Source organism: Trichoplusia ni, chromosome 6 (assembly GCF_003590095.1).
Source record: "Trichoplusia ni isolate ovarian cell line Hi5 chromosome 6, tn1, whole genome shotgun sequence".
Taxonomy (NCBI): domain Eukaryota; kingdom Metazoa; phylum Arthropoda; class Insecta; order Lepidoptera; family Noctuidae; genus Trichoplusia; species Trichoplusia ni.
Window position 1 is genome coordinate 14154456 of NC_039483.1, and position 25618 is coordinate 14180073.

A 25618-nucleotide genomic window follows, 5' to 3' on the forward strand; every position below is an offset into this window, starting at 1 on the left:
CTACATTTTCAATGAAAAGTATCACAGACGTTCACACAAACAATCGCAAGTAAATCAGCATTATCGGTCCACAAAGGCAGACAGTTTTCACATCAATGTTTTAACCGTTTCCGATGCGACGCCCCACGCTAATTGTCGGCTGACAAACAGAAGAAAGTCTCAGCTGTGTTCGATTTACATAACCGTCCGGCGTCGATATTTCACGCCACATCATTCAAATGCTAAGCACCGCTCTCTCATTAAACATTTTAAATACAAAGAGTTTGCTACGAGAAACACTAACACCCTGATTTTACGGTTTCTTCAAAATGTATTTTAGTTAAAGTACCGGTGCTGAATGACGTAACCATCGTTTATTTATTTAGCAGACCATTATATCACTGTGATTAGAATGTCTATTACCAGGACTATTTACTTAGCGACAAAACGTTTCCGTATCGGTAACGACTGTAACACTTATTAGTCTCGAATCGAACAATACAAAGAAACAATTGTTCTGATACTAAGTTACTCGATTATGTAAAAGTTGTTAGCGTTTTGCATTTATTTTGTCGTTCGTACAAATCTCATTACATTGAGAAACATGTTGACTAACCTTCTAACACTAAGCTAAATTAAAATGACTTTAAATAGGTACACACGTGGCCTTGCTTCAACCATTTTGTTGTTTGTCTTTATTATTTCAACCTTTACAATATTTTTGCTTAACGTTTCTGTAGGTGTAACACAATAGACGAAAGACTCATTTGTTTGGTAATTTCCTAGTTAACGGATGACAACACTTCAGTGTGATTATGTCGTTGCGTATTCCGAATGAAGCAAAGGCAAATTATGTCGGATTATCGCCTATTAGCACACGGAAGGAATGGCCGGTCTAGCGTGCGTATACCTACGTGTTGGATGTTAGCAACTAATGTCTATTAATCAATATAACTGAAATAATAATTTATTAATTGCCTCTAAGCCTGACCTTCTCATAAATCAATCTGAATCCATCCTAAAAAATAGAACAGTAAATAGAGTTTAATCTCTATAATACGAATATCCGCTATTTAAGAACGTATTGTGATTTACGTTTTCGATCACAAGTCAATTTTAAAATTGTTATATTCATTATGAGTATGCAAGAGGCATTCTTGTTTATTAGCTCAACAGGATAAAATACAAGATACATATAATATCTACTACCCATTTATAAAACAATCGATAGTAGATTTCCATCGCAATATTTGTCCTAACCTGAATAAAATAAAAGTTTGGGATGGAATCCTGAACTTCCATTAACAAGGGTTTTCCCCGTATCTTTAAGAACCTTTTTTTCCTTTTATTAGCTTAGAGCTTTCGTTTGTACCCTAAGTTAAGGAAAGCATGTACCGTTTTCATCAATCATCAGCGTTCTAGTCTCGCCTGTCATTCAGTTCGCTTTTCATTTTATCTCTGAGTGGGTAATAAAGTTGTTCTAGTCGATTTAAAATAGAAACCTTTCTTTACGAAAACTCGATTTCACTAGCAATAACTGTAGGTTCTATCTATTAATTAGTGAAAGAAAACGAAACGGCTGAATTAATTTGATCTGAGAAATGAACAGGTTTCTAAATTAGATTCGTTCTTTTCATAAAAGCCAGTGAATTTAAATCATTTCATTGAAGCCATTTTCCTCGTTTTTTAAACATACACAATGAACTGTAGAACACAATCGCTCAATTCAATTATTCGTCTATTTTTCAATTTCAATGCCACTTGAATGACTTTTGTATCATTTAGTTTATTTCTATGAATGTATACTGTACCTTAACTTTCAAACCGGTGAAATTTTATTTTTATCACTGCAGCTCACTTCCCACGCTCACAATTACCCTTATAATGACCGTCAGTCTTAACCACGAACTGACCTTAATAGTTCAACCCTGACAAAGGAATATTATAGATTTTCTAATGTACCCAGAACTTAGAGCAACAATTCTTTCACTTAAAGCTAACATTCGTGTTCACGCATGCATACCGAATAGCAGACGCCACATTAATACCGCAGACTGGATAATAACCATGGCAGACATTAATTTATAACTCTTTCACGAGAGGCATATTCACACGAAACAGTTGAAGAGAGGAATTCTTTTAATTCCTCTGCTTTCGTGTAAGTGAAGACTAGCCAAAGTAGAGCTCGTCCCAGTATGGCACTGCTCTCTATTTCTGAGAGATAAAGCAAAAAGCTCTCCAAAAGTCGCCTAGAAAGCGTCGCTGTAGAATAACTATAAATATTTAATGACCTAATCAAGTTTGTCTAATTGAGGGTGTGGAGGTCGTAACCTTTTCAGTAGATGTCTGTATTTGAAAAATACTCGGGTACTGTAGAGTAGCTCTAAGAATCGCATGACTTGCATGATATAGAGCAACATTAAAATTCTGTGTTATTCGAAGTTCATTAATGCCTACATGTTTTATTTTCAATTGTTCGCATGCGTGCTATTGTAAGTGCATGTGAATGACATTAATTCGACACGAAGGTGCCAAGTTATCGAGGCTAACAATTTAATGTCTTCAAATAGTTCAGGTTAGTGACGGAGAGACAACGTCACTGATGGAGAGGGGTGGCGGTCAATGAACTTGCCAAACGCAGAGAATACGTTTGTTACCCCACCCCTCCCGCTGCATGCGAGCCATTCTTTTAGAATCCCATTCCGATTCAAAGGCTGATGAAAGAGTATTTACTTTTTCTTATTCGACTGCATTCATCAGTGACTGATGTTTGTGTTAGTCGATATCGATATGACAGGCTCCTTGAATTCAATTTATTTCAAATTCAGGTTCAGTCGGCTGTAAAACATCCTACCAAGGAGGAAGTGAGCCTCTAACACTTATCTGTGAAATCAAGTGGCATAGTCTCTAGAGTAAAAAATCGGATTGGAATCCGATACAACCGCGAGCAATATAAGAACGCCTTGAAAAAGTGTATCAAAAACTAAAAGTATGATAATGGAACAGTAAAGCAATTCAATACATTTACTCAAATTACACGAATGCAGTTACTCGTTATTATTCCAGTTTGTCGTGAGTTTGAATGCAGCCGACTGTGAAATTAGGACATGATTGCCGAACAGTTTCAGGTCAATAGCTTCGGCCAACATGTTGGTAATGTTGGTAGGCCATGGGTCACTGCATGGCCAACATTCGATTACACAGCGAAATCACTTATCTGTCAGATTTGAAAGTTTTATTCTCACGGCTTATAAACGCTGGATGTATAAAGCATATACTTAGCTTAGCTATGATCTTGATAACGACTTAAAGAAAACTTAATGCGCGGTCGAGGGTTAATTACAATATTTTACAAAGTTTGACCCCTGAAACTAATTAGCAGTTTGTTGAATGGTTAATATCCTGTTTCCATTAATATAACCGGCAAATTACCGTCAATATTACTTTCAGTAGGCAATTTATTCTCAGGTACTGTTAGGCCAACGTTGAATTCAGAAAGCCACAAACGAATCAACTAAATCACACTTTAATAAGATGAAAATCCATAAAATAGTTACAATCCTGTGACATTACCGTTACACGAGGCCTCTACATGTCTCCTCAGTGAATTTCGAGGCAGTCAACTTTTTTTTTATGACTAATGGTGTTATACTGTCGTACCGGTTACTATAGCCGGTGCCGGTGGGCCTCAAACGAACACTACCTTACGTACTTCCTTTTATACATTAACAGTGGGTTCAATGAAGCTACAAAGCTTTTGTATCACTTAAGCCATGAATTTACATAAAGAGATATAGGTACCTACAACTTTTTAATTAGAACTAATACATTAACTACATTTTAATGTTCTTGTGCATTTGTTTGAAATCGAAATTGTCATCAAATCAATAAGGGAGGAAGAACCTTGATAAAAGTGTACACGTGTTCCAAAATTTGTCATTCTATTCACGCCACTACCCCTTTTAGCATTCATAGAAACAAAACACAACATTGTGTCGTAACTATTGTGCGAGAACAAAACGCATGAGAACTATTCAAGAACTAGGAAACCGTCGTTAATGATATAATTAGTAGTGACTAAAAGACGCGGGATCTTTGACGTCCTATTGTCTAACAATATACTATTGTCATGCGGTTGTTAGCACCTTAAAAAGTCTACGAACTGTCGTGTATGGATAAGATCCTGTTAATTAATGCATTTAATACAAAGTAATTACATCGGCGTGCACGAAGGTTGACCCTTGTTATGGTAATCAATTTGTTGCGTTTAACAAGTCTTGTTTTTATTACTTTCCTGTTTTTCTCGTGATTCAAGTAATAAGTTGATTAAAGTTATTGCATTATATGATAAGTTATAAAGAAGGTTGTATGACTGTCATGTATTAAACAACAGTTACAATATACAGTTACATAGATACGGGACAAAGTTTAGTCTGAGGATAAGCGACCTTTTTACATGCTGTTGTAACGATAAAGGAGTGGTTAAAGATATGGAAAATGGGAGCTTAACGATATTTTAATTGGGGCCCTACGTGGGGTGTTCCGTCTATGTGACTTGATTGTTACGATTCTAAACTTAGATACCTTATTTATTTATATAAATGAAAAATAAAACTTACTTTTAAGTTATTTTCTTTTTATTGTATTTGTTTCTGTCTTTGTTATCTAACAGTTTCGCTAAATAAAAAAACTTAGGCGTTCGTTGCGCAAGACCTCGCTTGTTAAGTTGACCTGGCAGGACGGAACTATGAAAATATAAACAACTTATACAAAGGTACGACCGTACATTAGTAATATGTACTATAGATACAACATGACCACATATTACACAATTTCCATATTAGGTGTCACTGTATACACAAAGACACCCAGACTCGGAACAAGAAGCATTTGTGGATCGCACAAAAGTCTGTAATACGCGGGGATCGACGCGCATAATGGGTTTGGCGAGGTGACCTCAACCACTCGCCTATCCTTGCAGCCATAATTGAATTTTGGTACATTTACATACTTAATGACGTTAAAATAAAACTGAAATGGAAGTTTGAAAATGCAATTTCCAAAAAAAAAGGTACGTTCAACGTACGAATGCACGTCTAGAAAAAAGTGTAGCATCAACCACACAATAAATGTGACTTTGCTCATCGAAAGTCGATACAGTCAAATTTGCTTACTGCCATAAATGATCAATGCCGTCAACATTATTAGTTAGCTAATTTCAGTTGAATTCTGATGATTTATTTCTTTTCTTTCGTAGCCTCATTAATAACATTTTAGTGTGTATGTGTTGTAAAAACATTCATAAACTTTTATTGCTCACTGTAGCTCACATCCGCAGCTATTAATCGATGGGATTTTGGAAGTGTTTAGGAACTTTTGTTGGTAGTTGTATCTATTAATTAATTTAGCAAATAATTTACACTAACAACTCCTAAATTTGTTTCTATCAATGTCAAAATATTACCGACTGATAAGTTTCATACTTCATTGCGTGTTATGTTTTTCTAGAAGTATATTTTTCAGTGTGACCGTGTTTTGTCCGCAGGCGGTCGTGAATGCCGGGCCGCATGGATGGCGGCGCACGCCTGCCGCTCGATCGCGTTACTGCTCACTGCACTGACGCTGGTCGTAGCCAAATGTAAGTCAATCTTTTACATCAGACCTTCATTTAGTTGTTAGGGTTTGGCTTTAATAAATTTTTGTATCAATATTAACACAGAATGAAAATATCAGTTTGGGTTCAACAGCCGCAGGAGGGATAAGACTCTACAATCGTCTATGCTTAATTGGCGTCTGGGCTTTCTAATTATGAAGACTTAATTTATCTCAATTTTAGCAACATGACGTAATAACAAATATTACTATTATTACTTAAGTAATAATTTATGATTTTTCAATTGTTATCGAAAATGACAAAAAATTAACGGTACTGACAACGTGAGTCCATATTAAGATCACGTACATTACTAAAGATTTTAGCTTACTTATATCTTTAAAATAAGTAAGTATCAAGCATAAAACGGAGCGGGATTACTCGTCGTTTGTCATCGGACTGTCAGAACAATGTTTTGATAAATTAAATCAAGCGGAGTTTTGGCCGACGAATGTTGAATTTAATGAGTGGATTTGGTTTCGCAAGTCATCGAAAAGAGCACAAAATGAATAGTATCGATATATACTATCAAAACGTACGTGGTCTCCGCACAAAGATGGACGAGTTCAGAAACAACATAAATTCTTTGAATTTTGACTTATATGCAATCACGGAATCTGGTTGCAATGATTCTATTAATGATCTCGAAATTATCCCACCTGGATATCAAATACTGCGTTGTGATCGAGCGGATGGTCGAAAACAGGGAGGCGCGTTTTTAGTGGCCACACACCGGTTCGAGCTGCGGCAAGTACACGTCACCGACGTATCGATAAACAGCTGCGTTTTTGAAATGGTTTGTGCAACGGTTTACTTAAATAATAGGTTTTTATTTTTGTGTTCGGTAATTTACATTCCACCCGGTAGTACAGAGAACGACTATTTGATTTTGTTTAGTATAATTGAAAAACTGTGTACTAGGTATAAAGAAATTGTTGTGATAGGCGATTTTAATTTATATTCGTGTCCTTCGAATGTAACTAATTATTATGAATGTTTCGTGTCTTTTTGCGAATTCACTCAAAGTAATACTGTAAATAATTGTTTAAACAGGCAGCTGGATTTGGTTTTAAATACAGGTTTTTTCGGCGAGTTGTCGGTGGGGGCGGCGGACGCGTCGCTCGTGCCGGTCGACGCGTGTCACCCGCCGCTCGCGGTCCGCGTGCCGCGGGTGAGCGCGGCTGGCCCCTACGATCGCGCTGTTTCCTCCGCTAGCGGATCGGGTGCACGTAATATTAGACCGCAGTGGAACTTTTACAAAGCGGATTATGAATTGCTGTATTCAGAGTTAACTTCTATTGATTGGACGAGCATGTACGAGATGAATGATTTAAAAGCAATTTTGGATTTATTTTACAGTACTCTTTATGATATTTTGGATGACTGCGTTCCTAGGAAAAAACCTAGTTTAAGATCTCGTTATATTTATCCGGAATGGTACACGAGCGAAATAATAAAAGACTTAAGAACTAAAGCTAGACTTCACAAGATATTTAAAGCAACTAAACTTAGCAATGACTATCAAGAATATTCTAAATACAGATCGCTTGTTAAAAAATCTATAGAAACGGCTCACAAACTACATCAACATAAAATACAGTGTCAGTTCGCTAAAGATCCAAAATCATTCTGGCAATACGTAAAATCTAAAAAAGGTACGATAGCCAAGAAAACTATTATCAAAGATAATGTGCATTTATCAGATGACGAGTGTGCTAAGCAGTTTGCGACTTTTTTTCAATCGGTGTACAGTGATCAGCCACCGCAGTTAGACGCCCAGGCGGCGGCCGCGGCGGGAGGAGCCAACAGTGCGCGCGTACAACTTAACGCACTGAGTCTGGAGGACGTTAGAGGTGCGCTCGAGCGCCTGAAACCGAAGCGTTCAGCGGGCCCAGACGGTATGCCGGCATTTCTTTTTAGGGATTGTGGTCGTGTTCTCGCGGAACCGCTATTGTATATTTTTAATAGGTGTCTTAGTTCTATGACGTTCCCCTCTCAATGGAAGATCACGCGGGTAATTCCGGTACCCAAAGGTAGGGCAGGGTCGGATATAACTAGTTATAGACCGGTGGCAGTACTGTCGACGCCAGCCAAGGTGTTTGAGTCTGCTATACAGCGCAGTATGCAAGAGCAAATACGCAGCCAATTAGTGGACGCGCAGCACGGTTTTCGGCCGGCGCGCAGTACTGCCACTAATCTACTGAACTTTATGACGCAGGTGGTGCCTGCGGTAGATGCTGGTGTGCAAGTGGACGCTGTTTACTTTGATTTTAAAAAAGCTTTCGACACTGTTGATAATGATATCTTATTAAAGAAGCTCGCAGAAGTCGGCTGCACATCACATCTATTGCACTTCTTTGCCAGTTACATGCGGGATAGACAGCAGTACGTAGATTATAATGGGTGCGAATCAGACCCATACTATACCTGGTCCGGAGTGAGTCAAGGCAGCAATTTAGGGCCTCTGGAATTCATCATAATGGTAAACGATTTGCCGGAAGTCGTCAAACATGGCACTTGCTTATTATTTGCGGATGACCTCAAGTTGCTGCTGGAGGTTAAAAGTAAATTCGATTGCGAAAGATTGCAGGAGGATATAGATAGGGTGGTTGAATGGAGTCAGAATAACAAGCTTTTCTTCAATGTGTCGAAGTGCTCCTTAATGAGTTTTACGCGCGCGCGTGCCCCTTTATACACGAGTACGTAGTGGACGCCTCGCCCATGCAACGTGTCTCTAAAGTAAGGGATCTAGGAGTTACTGTCACTCATGACTTGTCTTTTCGAGAGCATATTACGTCGATCTGTAAAACGGCTTTCAGAAATTTGGGATTTGTTCTGAGGCAGACGAGGCACTTCACTAACATAGCTACAGTCAGGGTCCTGTATGACGCACTTGTCAGAAGTCATCTAGAACATAGTGCAGTCATATGGGATCCGCATGAGGCCAAGTACTCGCTAATGCTGGAACGCGTACAGAACAAGTTCACGCGCCACTTATATAAAAAATTATATGGGGTATATCCGCTTTACCCGTTGATTTACCCTACGCTGTTTGTGCTCGGTATGGTCGGGTACAACCAACTGAGGGTGCGAAGGGAATTTGCACTTGTTTCCTATCTGGTTAGGTTGCTTAGGGGTATTGAGCATAACCCAGGAGTACTGAAGAACCTGAGTCTGTGTGTCCCGGACCGCTACGTGTGGAGGCGGCACCGCCCGCCGCTACTGGCAGTGCCGGTTGCCAGGACTAACCTGCTCGCTAAGTCACCATTAACCCGCGCAGTACGGGTTATTAACGCTCTTCACGTCAAGATTGATGTATTGACTTGCTACTCGAGTGAATTCGCAAAAGTACTATTGTTCTTTTTATGTTATAATGTAGACTAGAATAGGCTATAAGGTTGTTGTTTTTTTTACATTTTAAGTACTGTTAGTTATTACTGTTATTATAAGTATTTAGTTAGTAGTTAGTTTTTTAACCCATATTTAGTGTATATATAATAAGTAAGTAATGTATAAAGAGACCTCACTATCGCATTAGGATTTTAAGTTCCTGTAATGATAGAAGTAAGGGAGATTTTTAATAAATAAATAAATAAAAAATACGCAATATGCAAACAAACTACCTGTAACATTTTCGTAAGCCACGACGCAGCCTCAAATGCATTTAATAGATTTACAATAGGAGTTTGTAATAAAATAACGACATCAAAATGAACCAAATGCTCACAATTTACGTAATTCTAGACTGACAATAAAATTACAGTTACAATTTATCCATGGTCTGTTACTTGCAAATAATGACATCGACCCAACCATTATAATATAAATAATTGAAAACGTTTTATACACCACTGCTGTTGCTCTCAACAAAACATTAACGATTTTCAAGTACAATTAAGTTAGTTTACAAATTGCATAGACCGGGAAAGTCTTTGATGATTTATCCTTGACTTTGACCCAGTTTGCTGTATAGATTTTCACGTGTCATGCAAACGCCGTGGTACACTATGCTTAAGTGTTTCGACCTGTACAACGAATTGACATTACTATTGTACAAAGTAGACTGTTGAATTTCCCATGGTGCTCGAGGCTGGGAGTGGCTTACTTTCGTCCATAGTAGGTCTCGCATTCGAGCTACATACTGCCCTACAACGGTCGACAGATCAAGGCCACATTGAGCAGCAAAAAGTGGTGACAGTCGTTCACCCGGAGACAACTGCCTGCATTCAGGTTACCTGACGGCGAACTGCCTTTCGCTCCTTGTTAAAATGCGCTGCAAAACACTCAAGATTATACCAAGAAACGAGTATGGTGGATAAACATTTGTTAAACATACAATTAGGGTCGTTGAATATTTGTTGACCAATATTCGTTTGTTGGCAGGAGTATATAGCAGTTTCAAACCAACCGAAACAGTATCCGTTTACGCAAACATGCCTTGATACAAGGTATATAGCAACAGTTACTTATGACCAGAAAATTCTGTACATTAACATTAAATAAATATTTATATCACAATGCACGCTGCACTAAATCCGAGGTCAGATTTTTATATGATAAGCAAATTAATAACAGGTTTCCATATTTTCAGACACTCTTCAATTGACCCTTATATTTTAACGATTTTTTCAATGCTGATTATTTATGGTGTACGAATACGTGACGTCAAACATTATTTTGGCCACAGATGCTGAGTTAGAATCATGGCGGGGAGCAGGGCGGCCGGCCACGGCGGCGCAGGAGGCCGAGGACGAGAAACGAGATATCGAGCTTCTGGAGGCAGTCAAAGAGTCCATGAGAGAATGGGAGATGAAAAGAGCGAGAACCAGGTAACTTTAGAACTGCCCAGTATATTGACTAGCATGTTATAATAAGAAGATATTTAAACTATTTCGTACCGCAATTCAGGGTCTAATATAAGTACAACTGATGAGGTGAATAAATGAATATGTAGTAGGGATATAATAATAAATAATTGCACCTACAGACTTTGTTGTAACATTAAATGGAGATCGTCATTTTATCATTAAACATTAAATTATATCTTCTTCTAATATATAAAATTCCCATGTCACGATGTTAGTTACCGTACTCCTCTGAAACGGCTTAACCGATTTTTATGATATTGTTTACATATTGGGTAGGTCTGAGAATAGAACAACATCTATTTTTCTTACCCTTAAGGGATAAGGGTTGCTCACAGTAAAAAAAAATATTTTTTGGACGAAATTGTTTCTTTTTATTTCTTTTATAATGTGGCATTAAAAATACATACAACTAGAAAAAAAAAATATTCGGCAAAACAACGTTTGCTGGGTCAGCTAGTTTAATATAAAGTAGTTAAGATCAAATTGATTTTTTAATAAGCTTTAGCGTCCTTCTTTGCATTTTTTTCAATCTATACGAACACGAGAAGCAAATACCAAAGAAGTAGGAGTACTAGGAGTAAAGCCCTCGCAGAACCTCTCAAGTAAAGGTAGCTTGATAATGCTGTTTAATTTGTCAAAATTAAGGCATTTATAGGTATTTCCAATATATATAGGTAATATAGGCAATATAGGTATTTCCGATAGTCATTGCGTAAACAGTAACTTTCAGTTACACGTAACATATAGTAGCTACTGCGAGGGAAAAACATCTTTGCCAAAATTATGAGCTCAGTATAACAAAGACAACAAAAGTTTGAAATATATACTTTTTGTTTTTCTTCACATCGCTTTGTTTCTGTTGTGTGAAATATTTTAGAGGTTATGTAACGCGATGTATGTCGCACACAATGCGTACGTAATTTCTTTCATTATTATTGCGGTTTCTTATTTACACTTTTACATTCGTAATGAAAATAACAAAGATAGAAATGCCAGCATCATAAGGCTTGATGTCTTTTTTTTCTGTGTTTTTTTTATCGCTCCAAAAAGTTTTAATAAACCTATTTGGTCATTGATGTGTGCCAGTGTTTGTTTTGGATATATCAGTTCCTATTTATCCAAAAGAAACACTGTAAATTAGTGAATTAAGGAGTTAAATAAGTATTTGTTCAAAACACTACACTTTAAAGATACGAATGTTTCAGTAATGGCGGCGGGTTAACTTTCTCCTTTGACTACATTGTAATGAAGTTTCTATCGTGCAAATTCCCTTCTCTAGTGAGATACGTGGATAACAAAACACGGTTGCAATGCCTAGTGAAATAAGACTAAAGTAAACTCAATAGTTTTTATACAGTCCATCCGTATTGACTCTACTATAAAAGACTTTCTAGCATCCATATTAATTAATGAGCTGTTGTTATCATAACACATGAGTGTTGAATTATTGACCGAATTACTTAGTTTTTGTTTGTGTGGAGACTTTCAAAGACCTACATTTAATATAAGCAAGTAGATGATTAATAAAATTACCGAACGAGAGTATGTTATAGGGTATTTTAAGGCGAGACTGTAGGTACAGTACAAGTAGCGCAGCTACGAGCTAACTGACCTGAGTGAAGACCTCTAGTATTTGCGAAAAGCCTGTAACAAACAGGCGTCGATCGTTTCAAACTCTTGCTGCCGAACACGCTTTTGTTTACGACAATAACATACAAACATATTTTAACCTCGTCTCTTCGGTCAAATGAGCATTGTTCACAAGCATTTGCTAGATTTTACGCACAGCTATAATCTCTAACATATGTAAATATTTATTGCCTTGAACACTAACATATATGTCATATAGTCTTTGTATACATGTCCGGCGACCTATACCACATTTTGCACGGCTGTGAACAATTCGTATTTACCTAGTTACATACGGATTGTCTTCCTATTTGAAGTATACGGCAAAACTCATATTGATTTCTCTTTTGAGAATGTAAATTCAGATCTACATACCAGTAAGTCTATCTACGTTCAACGGTCTGTAAAATTAATAAGTTTACCGTCATTAATTTCAAGAAATGTTTGAACCGACATTTTACGTCTCTACATTCTTGGCCTTATTGTTATCGTCCTCAGGAGTAAGAGGTCGCAAGGCAGTGTGTGCTACGGAGAGTTTGGATGTTTCGAGGATGCTGGGCCATTTGCGTACCTGGAGACACTGCCCAGCCCGCCGCAGGAGGTCGGCACGCACTTCCTCCTGTACTCCACTGTCAGCCGGTAAGCTTGTAACATATGTTACTTCTAATTTTTGACAAAATATAAAAAATACATTTAAAGAAATTACTCGACAAGACTTTAGAGTAGAGCATATAGGTAAGCCTAGCTCGATAATTTTATATTTCCAAGGGTTGGGCGCCACTTCTTAAAGGATTTTAAATATGGAATCATGACGGTGTAGAGCTGTTTCCCCTTACCGCAACAGTGATACTGATTAGAGTTATTCTGATTTTAGAAGTCAGTGGTGGGCCCTGTATATTCATCTGCAAGTAGTCTAAAGTACATAAATCATCTTAAGCATAATTTATTAATATTTCCAGAGGAGACCAGCCTCTGCTTGCCGTATCAGCGAGCAACATGTCGGCGGCGTGGGGCTGGGCGGCGCGGGCCTTTGAGCCCAACCGGCCGACGCGGGTCATCGTCCACGGCTTCGGCTCCAACTGTGACAACGTCTGGGTCTACGAAATGAGGTCCGCTTTGATGGCCGTGGTTAGTTCTAATATACTCTTTATAATCATCCTTATATTTTAACATGGGATATTTATGTAACAAAGCGTTGGATTAAGTTGGATTAAGACAAAAAATATCTTCTTGTTATCACCATATATCCTAAAAGTTGTAAAAAATGACGCTCAGAAGGTTAAACCAGAGGAGCAAGACCGAAAACAAATAGTTAATGGCTAGATTTCAAGTACATAAGATACTACTAAAATATTCAACGAAGACATCTAAATTGCTACCTTAACTTAATGTCATAATAAAAAAAAACTAACTTAAACACACACGTGAACGACAGATCTCTACAAATTACTTTATAATGAGTAGATAGTTATTACGTAACACAATCTCTTGTTTTTCACTATCATTATCACTAAACATAATACAACTCGTTTGTCTTGCAGGAAGAATGTAATGTCGTTTGCGTGGATTGGGAGGGAGGTGCTACAATGCCAAACTATTTGAGGGCAGCCGCGAACACAAGGCTTGTTGGCAAGCAGCTGGCAATGTTGTTGCAAGGTAATTGAGGTCAGAGGACCATTACACTAAACGATGCGCGTTTAACATTATGTAATTGCAAACATGTAGGTATAAATATAGATATTGTATATATGTGGTAACTGTTGATAGATATTTGCTTAGTTTCGTAGGGAAGCCTAAACAGCTATGCGGACGAAAACCGGAAAAGAACTTCTGCTTTTGAACGATCTGTTTTTATGACAATTATAAATAAGTAAATATTTGTTATTATGTTTTCAGGTTTCGCCAAGCATATAGATTTGCGGTTCGAGGATGTCCATCTCATCGGTTTCAGTTTAGGAGCTCATGTTGCTGGGTTTGCGGGCTCTGAATTGAGAAATATTAGTCGAATAACAGGTTGGTATACAGGAATTTTTTATTATTTTATTTATATATTTTATATTATTATTTACCTATATTTCTAGTTCACATATTTTTGTCCAGCAAAACAGTATTAACTTGTCGCACTTGTATCCCCATCACAATCTAGATGGTAAGAGCTATCATAATATTTTTATGTTTTGCAATTCTTTTTTATATTTGCTCTCGGCATCGAAACGATTAATACTGAACAAACCTCATATTTATGTCCTTAATATGTTATCGATTAATTTACTTACCATTGTTCGTAATCTTACAGGATTAGATCCAGCCGGACCACTGTTCGAGTTTCAGGATCCCCGCGCTCGCTTGGACCGCTCTGATGCAAAATTCGTTGATGTTATTCACTCTAACGGTGAAACTCTCATACTCGGCGGCCTGGGGGCTGCTCAGCCGCTGGGACATGTAGACTTCTATCCGAATGGAGGACGGGTGCAACATGGGTGCTCTAATTTGTAAGTTTCACCTTTCATCCTTACCTTAAAAGACTCAAACACTTATTTGAAAATGTTGAAAGTTTTAGGTTTGTTCATAAATCCAGATTAATGATGACATTACTCTGGGATAAGCAACAACTATAAGCTGACTTGATGTGTTGTCGAAATTTTATTCAATTCATATAATTAAGATTTCTTCAGGATGTAAACTCAAAATGTTCAAAGCATTTCAATTAAAGAGGTCTTATTTAAAAATTGTAATCAACACTTTTTTCACACGTTTTAGATTCGTCGGCGCAGTATCTGACTTCGTCCTACCTTGGGCAGCCGCATCCCCCGAGGGCCGGTCTCTTTGCAACCACAGGCGAGCGTACAAGTTCTTCACCGATTCTGTCTCACCCAAGTGTCACTTCCCTGCTTTTCCTTGCGCGGATTATGACACCTTCTTAGAGGTACGTTTTACGGTACAATTAGGTAATTGTTGTCAAATGTCAATACAGTAAGACATCGGCTTGAAGATGGCTCGTTATTTTCTTGCGTCTTTATTGCAACGACAAATGCCATCTGTTACACAGCCCTAAACACCCATTTGCGCAATTTGAATCTTTCCTTGATATCATCTTTCACACATTTAGAAACTCATTTGCGGTTGTGAAATAATTTAAAGAAAAATCGTCGCGTTATTGTATGCAGAACAATAACCCAATTTGTTTAGATAATTGTGGTTAACCACGTACTGCACAAATCACGTGCACATCTTACTTGTACTTTTACTTTTATCGCCTTACTTTGAAAAAGAAACAGCGTAATAGCGGCTGTGCACTTGAAAAATGCCCAACATTTAATTTTAAACAGATGTCAATTGAACTTAATAGATGAGACCCATATAAAATTTGCCAATGCTGTCTAATAAATCAATTCTATCCATTATTCAGGGCCGATGCTTCCCTTGCGACGGCGAACGACGTTGCGGCAACATGGGTTACTATGCTGACAGATCCCTGGGACGTGGTCAGCTGTATTTACTTACGAGGGAGGAAGAACCTTTTTGTGGTAAACACAAGACATACTAAAATAATATAAATATTTCTTAAATAGGTTAAAGTCGGACTTTTTCACCAGAATTTATCTTATATCATATCTGGAAAGTACAATATTTTTCTTTTATTTACATTGGAAATATAATATGCAGCATTTAACTTTAAGTTCCTTAAAATGTATAGCGCATCAGTATCACGTTTCGGTCTGGGCCGGCAGTGCGACGGGAGAGAAAGCGAACTATGGCCGAGTCACGCTGACCTTGCACGGAGATTCCGGACTCAACGAGTCCTTCCCAATGACAAAGTATGTATTGAAAAAACATTCACTTAAACTATGAACAGATTGTCTCTAAACAGAAATAATAATAAGGCGTGAAGAAGATTTGGAGCTGATCGATTTTTTCCCCCCCAATAATTGAGTATAAACGGTAATTTCTGATACCTAAGTTGAAAGAGGCACGTCGAAAACCTAATTCAAACACCAGTCATTGTGGTGTCCTTCTAATACCAAATCTATTGCTACAGTTCCATTTTAGTCCTTAAGGAAAGTCACCCTTATGTGAACATGTTCTGAATTTAAAAAAATATTTTGTTTACAGACGCGAGGACATTACGAACGGCAGCGCTCGCTTTACGCGGGTGTTAGTCCCACACCCAGCGTTGGGAGTGCCTTTAAGAGCCACTGTCCAGTACGCAGCTTACTCCGGATGGTTGAGCGCAAGTTCCAAGTCCATCCACATACATAAGCTCCTCATCACCGACAGCTTTGCTAAGACGTAAGTCACACTTAATAAAAACTCACCCTATTAAAGTTATTAAAAAAAAAAACAGAAATAAGGTAAGCTGTAGCCTTTTAAAAATATGAAGAACGAACGATAACGAAAGACACAAATTAAATAAGCATTTTTTTTCTTGGCAGATCTTCATTCTGCAAGAAGGGAATCCAGCTATTGTCTGAAGAATCCATCGAAATGCATCTTTACCCCGGAGACTGCGAAATTCAACAGGTAACTAATAATTTCCCCTACTTATTGTAAAAGAGATAATATATCTGTTTGTTTATATACGCTTCCAAGATAGATAAACCTACTGAAATTAGTAGGTAGGTATTCTAAAGGCCGAAAAAGCAGGCTTATTTTTAGAAGAGAAGGACTACGTTTAAAAATAGATTAGGCTCTAAGCTTGTGGATTTGACTTATCGACGATAAGATGCACAGTATTTTGTCCCTCTAAGAGTAACTTAATTCTCACTCATAGCTTAATGCCTGTTAAGTGGGCTGGCTTTTAATTTTGTAAATTTAAATTCCAATTTCTTGCCAACCCTTTTATATAATTTAATAATTTTAGAGTTCGAGCCCGAAACTCAATCGGACACCTCTGTTTTTTTTTAATTGTTCGTTTTTGCAGTTCGAATTACATTGTAAGTAATAATAATATTTTTCTTTGTAGTACATTTGAACTTTGTTTTACATAATATTGTTGTTTTAGATAATTTTATTCTATTATCTTCTAAACCAGAAATATCTTGCAAGTTCATCTTTAAATAATATTTAGTCATAACTGTTGAATTGTTACCCAATTTTGAAAAATAACTTTTTAGATGCTGATTGAATGGTAGGTTTGTTCTGAATTTATGACCGACAGAAAAAAAAGTAAAAGCTATTTTGGGTTTGATTAGGATGAAATGTGAATTAAATTTAATATCATTACTCCTTTTAGATTTAATTGCATGTTATTTCGACACATGTCTAATAACTATCTAAAAACATGTTGATTTTTAGACTCGGATACTTTTACAGTAAGTAGATAACAAAAATACTTTTTCATAACAGGAAGATGAGCTACTCAATGCGACGAGCAGCAATCACGGATTTATCAATAATAAAGACAACAATACAAAGGACGAAGGCAACACAATCGACCCCGTTGACAACGAGCTTCCCGAAGACAACCCTCAAAGACCGTTTGGTCTCGTCGACACTTACGAATGGACAGGCGGTGAAAACACTGGAAGGGCTTTCGGTATGACCAACACCAAGACCGCTCCTAGCGGGGCCATAGAAATAGCTGAACCAGTGCTTCGACCGCGGCTCCGCAAAACTCCTCGCCAACGAGCTGACTCGCCGGACGAACAAGAGATATCTGAACCATTGTTACGAGCAACACGACCACCAAGAACAACGACGCCATCCCCCTTACGAAGAGCCAAAAACTACGACATGTCGACTACCCCAACATACGAAACTGTCACATGGGGCGAACGAGCAGAAAAAGATGAACCAGGGTTCGTCGTGCAATTCCTGCCATCTAGGCTGGCGTCATTCATATCGAGAGCCGAGCGTTATGCCCGAGATACTCTCCTACCACTAGTGTCAGCCTATGCACCGCGCTTGCCAATATTCGGGACACGAGAAGTTCCAAAACCTACCGCCAGATTTATCCCTACCGAGGAGCTAAACGCCACAAGTTCCGTACCGGTACCGACCCCAACACTGGAAATGAAGATTGAAACTCTGAGGACAGTTGGACCCCCTGGAACTAAACGCGAGGTAGAAACTCCTGAAGAGCCAGAGATACCTGTTACTACAACAACAACGACAACTAGTACGACAACACCACCGAGTACCACAACCACCCAGAGAATTCGAGCGTCACCAACGGAAATGCTAAAAATAGTACCTGGACCTGCAGCAGGCTCCAGCACTGCCTTACCTCCCGTAGCATTAAGAAGTGAGGGCGAAAAAATAGTCATCGTGTACCCAAGCAACGGTAGAGACGAAAGGAAGATTCGATCACATTCATATCCCGAAGAGCTGCAGTTCGAAGCACTCTACCGCCACACCGGGTCGCCTACTGACTTGCGCGTGGACCTTCCCACGTTCGCGCCGCCTACCACGACGATGGCTCCCAGTACTACGTCACAGGCTAAATCTGATGCCAGATACATTCCAGTGGGCTATGTTCAACCGGGACAACACATAGATTCTAATTCTAAGCAAACGTAGCTAATTCTTTCATGAGACTGTATGGTACCTACTTTTTATGTTGTAAATACCACTACAAGTTAGAAGTATTTTTGTACATAATCTTTTTTTTTATATTTAAAATTTAATAGTTTACTTTTTAAAGCGTCATCATTAAGAAAACATTTGTTGTTTTGCCCTGTTGTTAAATATTTGAAAAAGCCTTTTTGTTTTGTACATAAACGTAGGTCACATAGAATAAGAGACATTTTTTTATAAAATAAAACTTATTTATTATACAATTCCACTTTTACTTGAACTTTCGTATGTAACATTCGGTGGAAAATTATAGCGAAACTAAAGTGCACTTCCTGAATACAGAACAAAATTAATTATTCTTCTAACATAACTAGCAGAAAAAGTATTCATATTTGATTCAAATAGTCTTATGTTAACAAATAAAAAAAATATCACATGAATAGTGTCAACTAAAATTAATGGAAACGTGAGGATTCTGAATGTATCAATAGAAGGAATAGTACAATACTGTTGATACCTCGCCTAAGTACCAAGTACATACCACATAGGCATAAATGATACCAGAGATGATGATGAAATTACAAATGCATAACATCTCTGATCAATACATATAGAGAAAGAAAACCCAGTAATACAATGTCATTTACAGAAATTAACTAATCTATACTGGGTCTAGTTAAACTCGACTAATGCTAGTGACTTAGTATTAATTAATGATAGTTACATTCTTCTGGTAGATAAAACCCAAAACTTATAATTAGTGTCTTAAAACATCTACTTAACAGTCCATACATATTAAAAATTGTATGACTTATGCAAATAGTATCGCGACGTAAAAACAACCTTGAGACATGTACGTAAGGTTAAATTCGCGACAACTAAATACAGTATTGACAGATTTTTGTTTGGGTTTATGTATCTAGGGGTTTATCTATCAATGTGTAGGTAGATAAGGGCGAGCGCGCATTTCTGTTAAGACCTTTTTGAGCCAGAATTATAAAGACAAGGTCTGTGTTACTAGTGCCGATCGTTTAAGTGTTAGATAGTTTTGTATATAACACGTTTCATTTCAAGTGTGCGGGTAAAGCAATAGTCAGTTTTAAAACTTATATTAAATAAGCGCTCGTCCTTCGAATACAACAACGTGTAGGTGTATGAGGCGCGGTGCCGTGGTCTCTACTTCATGTACTTGTCGGAGTGCTGCGTGAGGATGCGCGCGGAGGACTTGGCGTCCAGGAACAGCGCGTGCACGGCCGACACGTGCGGCGGCGCGATGCGGGCCGCGCCGCCCGCGCGCGCCGCCAGCCACGCGGGCGACAGCAGCTGCGCCGCGTATCTGGCGGGGGACATACATCATCACTGCCTCACGGCAATTTAGCTGGGGTCGGGAATGCTCGAAAGATAGGTGCTCTCAGTAAAAACGCTTCAATGTAATCAAAAACTGTCTGTAAGAAATCTTTTATTTCTTTACTATTGAAAATTAGTGTTTATGTATGTCACAGTTATACAACATGTACTCCGGGAGCAGTTTTTTATTTTTAAATTGTAAAAAAAAAACCGAAAATAATATGGAAATATAGCATGTTAAACCTACCTTAGAGTACTGTTCGCTCCTACTTCTGAAAGAGCGGCTAGGGCCTCATCTTCAATAGCGATACCTTCAGTGGCCGCTCGTAGTTTCAGGATCTAAAATCAAAACATACATACTTGTTATAGCGTAACAAATTAAAAAACGAACGTACGTCACAGCCTTGGATTACGTGACTCAAGAAAGTATGTTTAAAGGAATTACGTTAGTGGATTAAGTGGTTACCTGTAGGAGCTCAGCTTTGTTGTACGGCAAGGTGCGGATGATCAGCAATCTATCTAGAAGATCTAAGGGGATGCCGTGGGGGGAGATAATATCCTCAGTGCCTCTGAAACATATTACATAAATATTAAAATAACACAACATAAGAAAAAGGCAAAATATAAAACCTGAAAAGCCTAAACTAAAAAATTTTATCTAAATGTTGTATGCTATTGTATTTACCTGATTAGACATTTGCCTCTATTGGTAGCAAAAATAACTATGGGAGCAATAGCGGATTCCAGGGCGCGGTGTAAGTATGTGAACGTTTCGATATCCAACATGTGTACCTAGAAAAATAGAGGGCAATATAAGCTTCGAAAATAAAGTAGCAGTATGCTTGCAAGTAACATTTTTATTTAGGAATAATTACTTACCTCATCAATGAACAGCACACCTGGCACCAATTCAGCTATACCCTGATCTATGTACTTGTTGACTACTTTGTTTATTTCTTTCCTTAGTTTGTCTGCAAAAAAGCAACATCATATTTTATAAAGCACTCGCCAAACTTGTTCATAGTGTCAAGCACTGATTGCAGATTAAACACATAATCTTTTGTAGTGTTTGTACTATTTTGTGTGTACTGTGTATGTAAATTAGTATATGAATAAACGAACAAAATCATTCATATACTTCCCTACTAAATGTAAGAAGTGCAAGTTATTAACATTAGTAATAATAAGAATAATGTAATTAAAAATTAGTAATAATTATTGATATGACTATTTGCCAACAAGTTCGCCGCTCCAAAAAGGGTGTGTCGACATGTTGGATAGATTATAAGAAGGCCTATGATTCGGTGCCACATGCATGGCTCATGAGGGTGCTAGAGTTGTATAAAATCAATACAACTCTACGCACTTTTTTGAAGTCATGTATGGGGCAATGGACTACGGTGCTTCACTATCCAGGATGTCGGGATATCCAAAAGAGCGGTCAACTTATTAGGATTGAGCGGGGAATATTTCAAGGTGACAGTTTGAGTCCCCTGTGGTTCTGTTTAGCCTTGAATCCTCTTAGCACTCTGCTTGAGAATTCAAGGCTGGGCTACTCGTTGCGGAGAGGAAGCCAGGTAATCTCCCACTTGTTGTACATGGATGACCTGAAATTGTTTGCTTCCAACAAGTTGCAACTGATGAAGTTACTGAAGATTACTGAAAGCTTCAGTAATTCCATCAGAATGGAATTTGGTGTTGACAAATGTGCAGTCATGCATGTAAAACGAGGTGGGATTGTAGAATCCCAGGGCATACAGCTCTCGGATTCTATAAACCTTAGGTCCCTCTCCTCAACGGAAACCTACAAATACTTGGGTATGTCAGAGGCGTTAGGCATTAATGTCGCTGACATGAAACAATCGTTACAGACACGTTTCTTTGGCCGCCTGAATAAGGTACTAAAAAGTTCCTTATCGGGCGGTAACAAGGTGCGTGCCTTTAATGGTTGGGTCATGCCAGTGATAATGTACTCCTTTGGCATACTCAAGTGGACACAGACCGAACTGGACGCCTTGGATAGAAGAGTCCGCACACTGCTCACCGCAAATCGAATGCACCACCCGCGATCATCGGTAATGAGGTTATATATCCCGCGAAAGTGTGGGGGTCGTGGCTTCCTAAATGCCAAGACCCTCCATAATCGCGAGGTATGTAACCTCAGGGAGTATTTCCTCCGAGTGGACGTGGGGATGCACCGAGATGTTGTGGCAGTGGATAAGGGCTTCACTCCGCTCTCTCTAGGTAAAGAGAACTGGCACAAACCTGTCGTACTAAGCGTCAAAGACCGCAAAGATGTATGGCAAAGCAAGGAGCTACACGGACGCTATTATCGGACCCTTCACGGGGCCGATGTAGATTTCTTAGCGTCCGTGGCCTGGCTACGCTTCGGAGATCTCTTTGGAGAAACCGAAGGGTTTGTATGTGCAATTATGGATGAAGTTATCATGACGAATAACTACCGAAAATATATAATTAAGGATGGTACAGTTGACATCTGTCGGGCATGTCACTGTCCCGGTGAATCCTTGAGACATATAGTTTCGGGATGTTCTCGTCTTGCTAACGGTGAATACTTGCACAGACATAACCAAGTGGCCAGGATTATCCATCAGCAGCTTGCTCTGAAATACAAACTTGTGGAATCTGAGGTGCCGTACTATAAGTATGTGCCCGACCCAGTTCTCGAAAGTGGTCATATCACACTGTACTGGGATCGATCTATCATCACTGACAGGACTATTGTTGCCAATAAGCCTGATATAGTGGTGATCGATCGATCAGAGCGTCGGACAATGATTGTTGATATCACTATCCCCCATGACGAGAACCTCGTGAAAGCAGAAAAAAAAAAACAATTGAAATATTTGGATTTAGCTCACGAGGTTGTCGACTTGTGGGAGGTGGACTCGGCAATCATTGTCCCGATAGTCGTAAGTGCCAATGGCTTAATAGCCAAGAGCCTCGATCAACATCTTCGGAGGCTCTCGTTGGGCGTCTGGGTCAAGGGTTTGATTCAGAAAGCGGTACTTCTGGACACGGCGCGCATCGTGAGGAGGTTCCTCTCTCTGGAGCCCTGACCACCGGCAGCTTGGGCCCTGTTCCCGTTGCCGGTTGGACACTATTTTTTATATTTTTAAATGTATGTTGTTTTTATATATATTTAAAAATGTAATTTATATGTATTTTAATGAAATAAAGGAAAGAATAATGTTGCTGTAAAAATCACTGTAAATAGATACAGGGGATGAGTCGGCTACTGTTGACTATGCAGGTGTGTTTAACTATTACACTATACTTATATACTTTATATACTTACAAATAGCACTTTAAATAATTTTATATCAGTTCATAGTACTGAAAGTAATCATAATATTCATAAAAAAGCTTGCAGTTTTATTCAATTGTATTTTAATTGATCCTACCAGTGATCTCAGTCTTCCTTGGTTTCATGAGCTGTCCCATCATCGACATGATGTCGTGTCCTCCCTGGGGCTTTGCATTGGCACAGTCAAGGTCATGCAGGGTTACGTCTTGCACAACCTCCTTCTTTTTGTGAACATCACCTTTAGGTAGTGGAACATATTCCTCTGCCTGTTCAATAAAACAGAAGTTTGATCAATAAGTCTCTTATTTAAAATGTATATCTTGGTGTTATTATAATAAGGTTGTAATTAAATGATTAAGTTTTAGTCACTTAACTTCTAAATTAAAGATGTTATAGATAGAAGAATCGGCATAGGCATGAAGACATATTTGGCATGTAAATGTTTCCAGTAATATGCTGTTTTTTTTTAAGTTACATGGAGCAAATGCATGTTAATAGTGAGTATTTTGAAAAAACGTTTTACATACCTCAAGATCAAACTCCGTAGCAAAAGTATCACTTCTTCCCTGTCTCTTTACAGCTCCGGAGTTAGCTTCAATGTAGATAACATCACCTACTTCCACCTTCTCCTTCTGAAGTGACTCATATATGGTGGGGTCCAGCTTCAATTGTTTTGTGCCCTTAGCTGTCTTAAGTCCAATGATCACATGAGAGACTGTCTTGCCATATCCTGAAGAAAAAAATAAAGGAGCATAGAATACAGAGGATTTCAATAGGTTTAGATAGAATAGAATAGAATAGACATACATGGTCTTTTTACAATGTTTTCATAATTGAACCACTTAACCCATAATCATGTATTTATATAGACAAAACTTCAATTGTGAAATAAAAAGGAGTAGTGCAAATTTAACAAGGATTTTTATCCTAAAGCAAAAAAAATACAACTTTTATATTCCACATTTTTAACAGAGCTAATTTGTTTAGGAGAAAATATGTATAAAACATTTAATTTTAGTAATACCTCCAGCTGGATTCTCTGTTTCAACAGGTGTCAGCTCAGTGACCTCTCCTTCATAAACCTCTTTGGTCTCACGAATACGAAGGCCTATGGCACGTCGGAAATTCTCCATCAAGACCTCAGTTTTCTTAATCTCAGTACTGTATACTTCACTTCCAACCATGGGACAAAATGGCACCTAAAACATTATAATGGTTTAGTTATAAGAACACAATTGTATTACGCAATTTTTAAATCACAATGTGAGCCAAACACTGTTGCAGCACCACAATATTGTAGTGTTTTAGAATAAGCATAAATATTATAAGACACATAAAAGATAAATAATTAGTAATTAATAAAACTTGACAAATTAATCAATTTCAAACTCCGAGACACTCTGGACTACAATTTGCTATCTCTTCAACATTTTTAGGAGGAACCTCAGTCCAACTTTGCAGTTATTACAAGAACAACAAGTGTTGATTGTTTTGCTTACTTATACTTACTTTGGTACCTAATTCCTGAGCGATAGCTAGTGCAATAGCAGTTTTGCCCGTTCCTGGTGGCCCAGCAAACAGCAAAGCTCGGCCTGCCATCTTTTTGCTTCTGATCATATCTACAACTAATCCGGCAGCCTGAAATCATATTTAACCCAATAACGTACACTGAAGTACATAAAATGTCAATAAACATGTTTGGTTGCCAAGGAGAGTTTTGATTAAGTATGATCATAATAAGGGATACAACAAACATGTTTCCATGGTAAAATTTATTACGTAGAGTCATGTAACTGGCCAACAAGATATTCTTTAAAATAACGAAACTTCGACTATTGAACTAACACTCCATGGTAACCAGAAAACATAACCTCAAAGTTAGATCGATATTGGATTAGAATTAGAATTAATTATAATTAAATTACTTGTAGTGTAATATTAATAAACAATTGTGATCATTATCAAAAAATATTATATAGAACTGACCTCTCTTGCAGATTCCTGACCCACGAGACCGGCTGCCATTTGAATAGGTACACCATTTTCATCTAAGCCCAAGCCTTTTATGTGGCTATGGGCAGATATTCTTTGGGTTTTTGCGGTACTTTTTACTTCCTCAATCTTCATTTTGAACTAATTTTTGGAATTACTAACAATACTTAAATAATTTCACGCTGCGGTCGAAGCGAACAGCACCGACACAAAAACAAACTAAGAAATGCCAAATGCCAATAACCATAGACTACATTAGAATTATTCCACAGAATGCTTACAAGATTGATTTTATTCGCTAATATT

The 25618-nt window shown here is 38.1% G+C and overlaps 2 protein-coding genes across 3 annotated transcripts in view; one reads left to right on the forward strand and one right to left on the reverse strand.

Moving 5' to 3' along the window:
- Positions 1-18733, forward strand: part of LOC113495043 — a 30133-nt gene extending 11400 nt beyond the window's left edge. For both annotated transcript variants that reach the window (XM_026873618.1, XM_026873619.1), the window contains exons 2-14: positions 5525-5617; positions 10320-10461; positions 12628-12768; positions 13089-13257; positions 13671-13785; positions 14026-14142; positions 14426-14621; positions 14890-15055; positions 15539-15656; positions 15827-15947; positions 16243-16419; positions 16563-16650; positions 17476-18733. In XM_026873618.1, the coding sequence (XP_026729419.1) occupies positions 5551-5617; positions 10320-10461; positions 12628-12768; positions 13089-13257; positions 13671-13785; positions 14026-14142; positions 14426-14621; positions 14890-15055; positions 15539-15656; positions 15827-15947; positions 16243-16419; positions 16563-16650; positions 17476-18648 (2790 nt within the window). In that variant the 5' untranslated portion in view covers positions 5525-5550 and the 3' untranslated portion in view covers positions 18649-18733. The remainder of the gene's footprint in view (positions 1-5524; positions 5618-10319; positions 10462-12627; positions 12769-13088; positions 13258-13670; positions 13786-14025; positions 14143-14425; positions 14622-14889; positions 15056-15538; positions 15657-15826; positions 15948-16242; positions 16420-16562; positions 16651-17475) is intronic.
- Positions 18734-18900: 167 nt separating this feature from the next.
- LOC113495045 (ruvB-like helicase 1) lies at positions 18901-25526 on the reverse strand. The gene is made up of 10 exons (XM_026873623.1): positions 25307-25526; positions 24830-24958; positions 24345-24519; positions 23848-24050; positions 23418-23586; positions 20872-20963; positions 20678-20784; positions 20459-20561; positions 20240-20331; positions 18901-19981 (listed from the first exon to the last, which is right to left on the reverse strand). The coding sequence occupies exons 1-10, from the start codon at positions 25445-25447 to the stop codon at positions 19822-19824; spliced, it is 1371 nt and encodes a 456-aa protein (XP_026729424.1). The 5' UTR covers positions 25448-25526; the 3' UTR covers positions 18901-19821.
- Between the last annotated feature and the right edge of the window lie 92 nt (positions 25527-25618).

Excerpts from the sequence above, each read along its gene's own strand:
- LOC113495045 (XM_026873623.1), bottom strand. The coding sequence starts at position 25,447 with ATGAAGATTGAGGAAGTAAAAAGTACCGCAAAAACCCAAAGAATATCT. Across the intron at positions 24,959-25,306 it reads GTCAGGAATCTGCAAGAGAG|GCTGCCGGATTAGTTGTAGA; the intron begins GTCAGTTCTATA and ends ATATGATTTCAG. Across the intron at positions 19,982-20,239 it reads GGAGCGAACAGTACTCTAAG|ATACGCGGCGCAGCTGCTGT; the intron begins GTAGGTTTAACA and ends GTCCCCCGCCAG.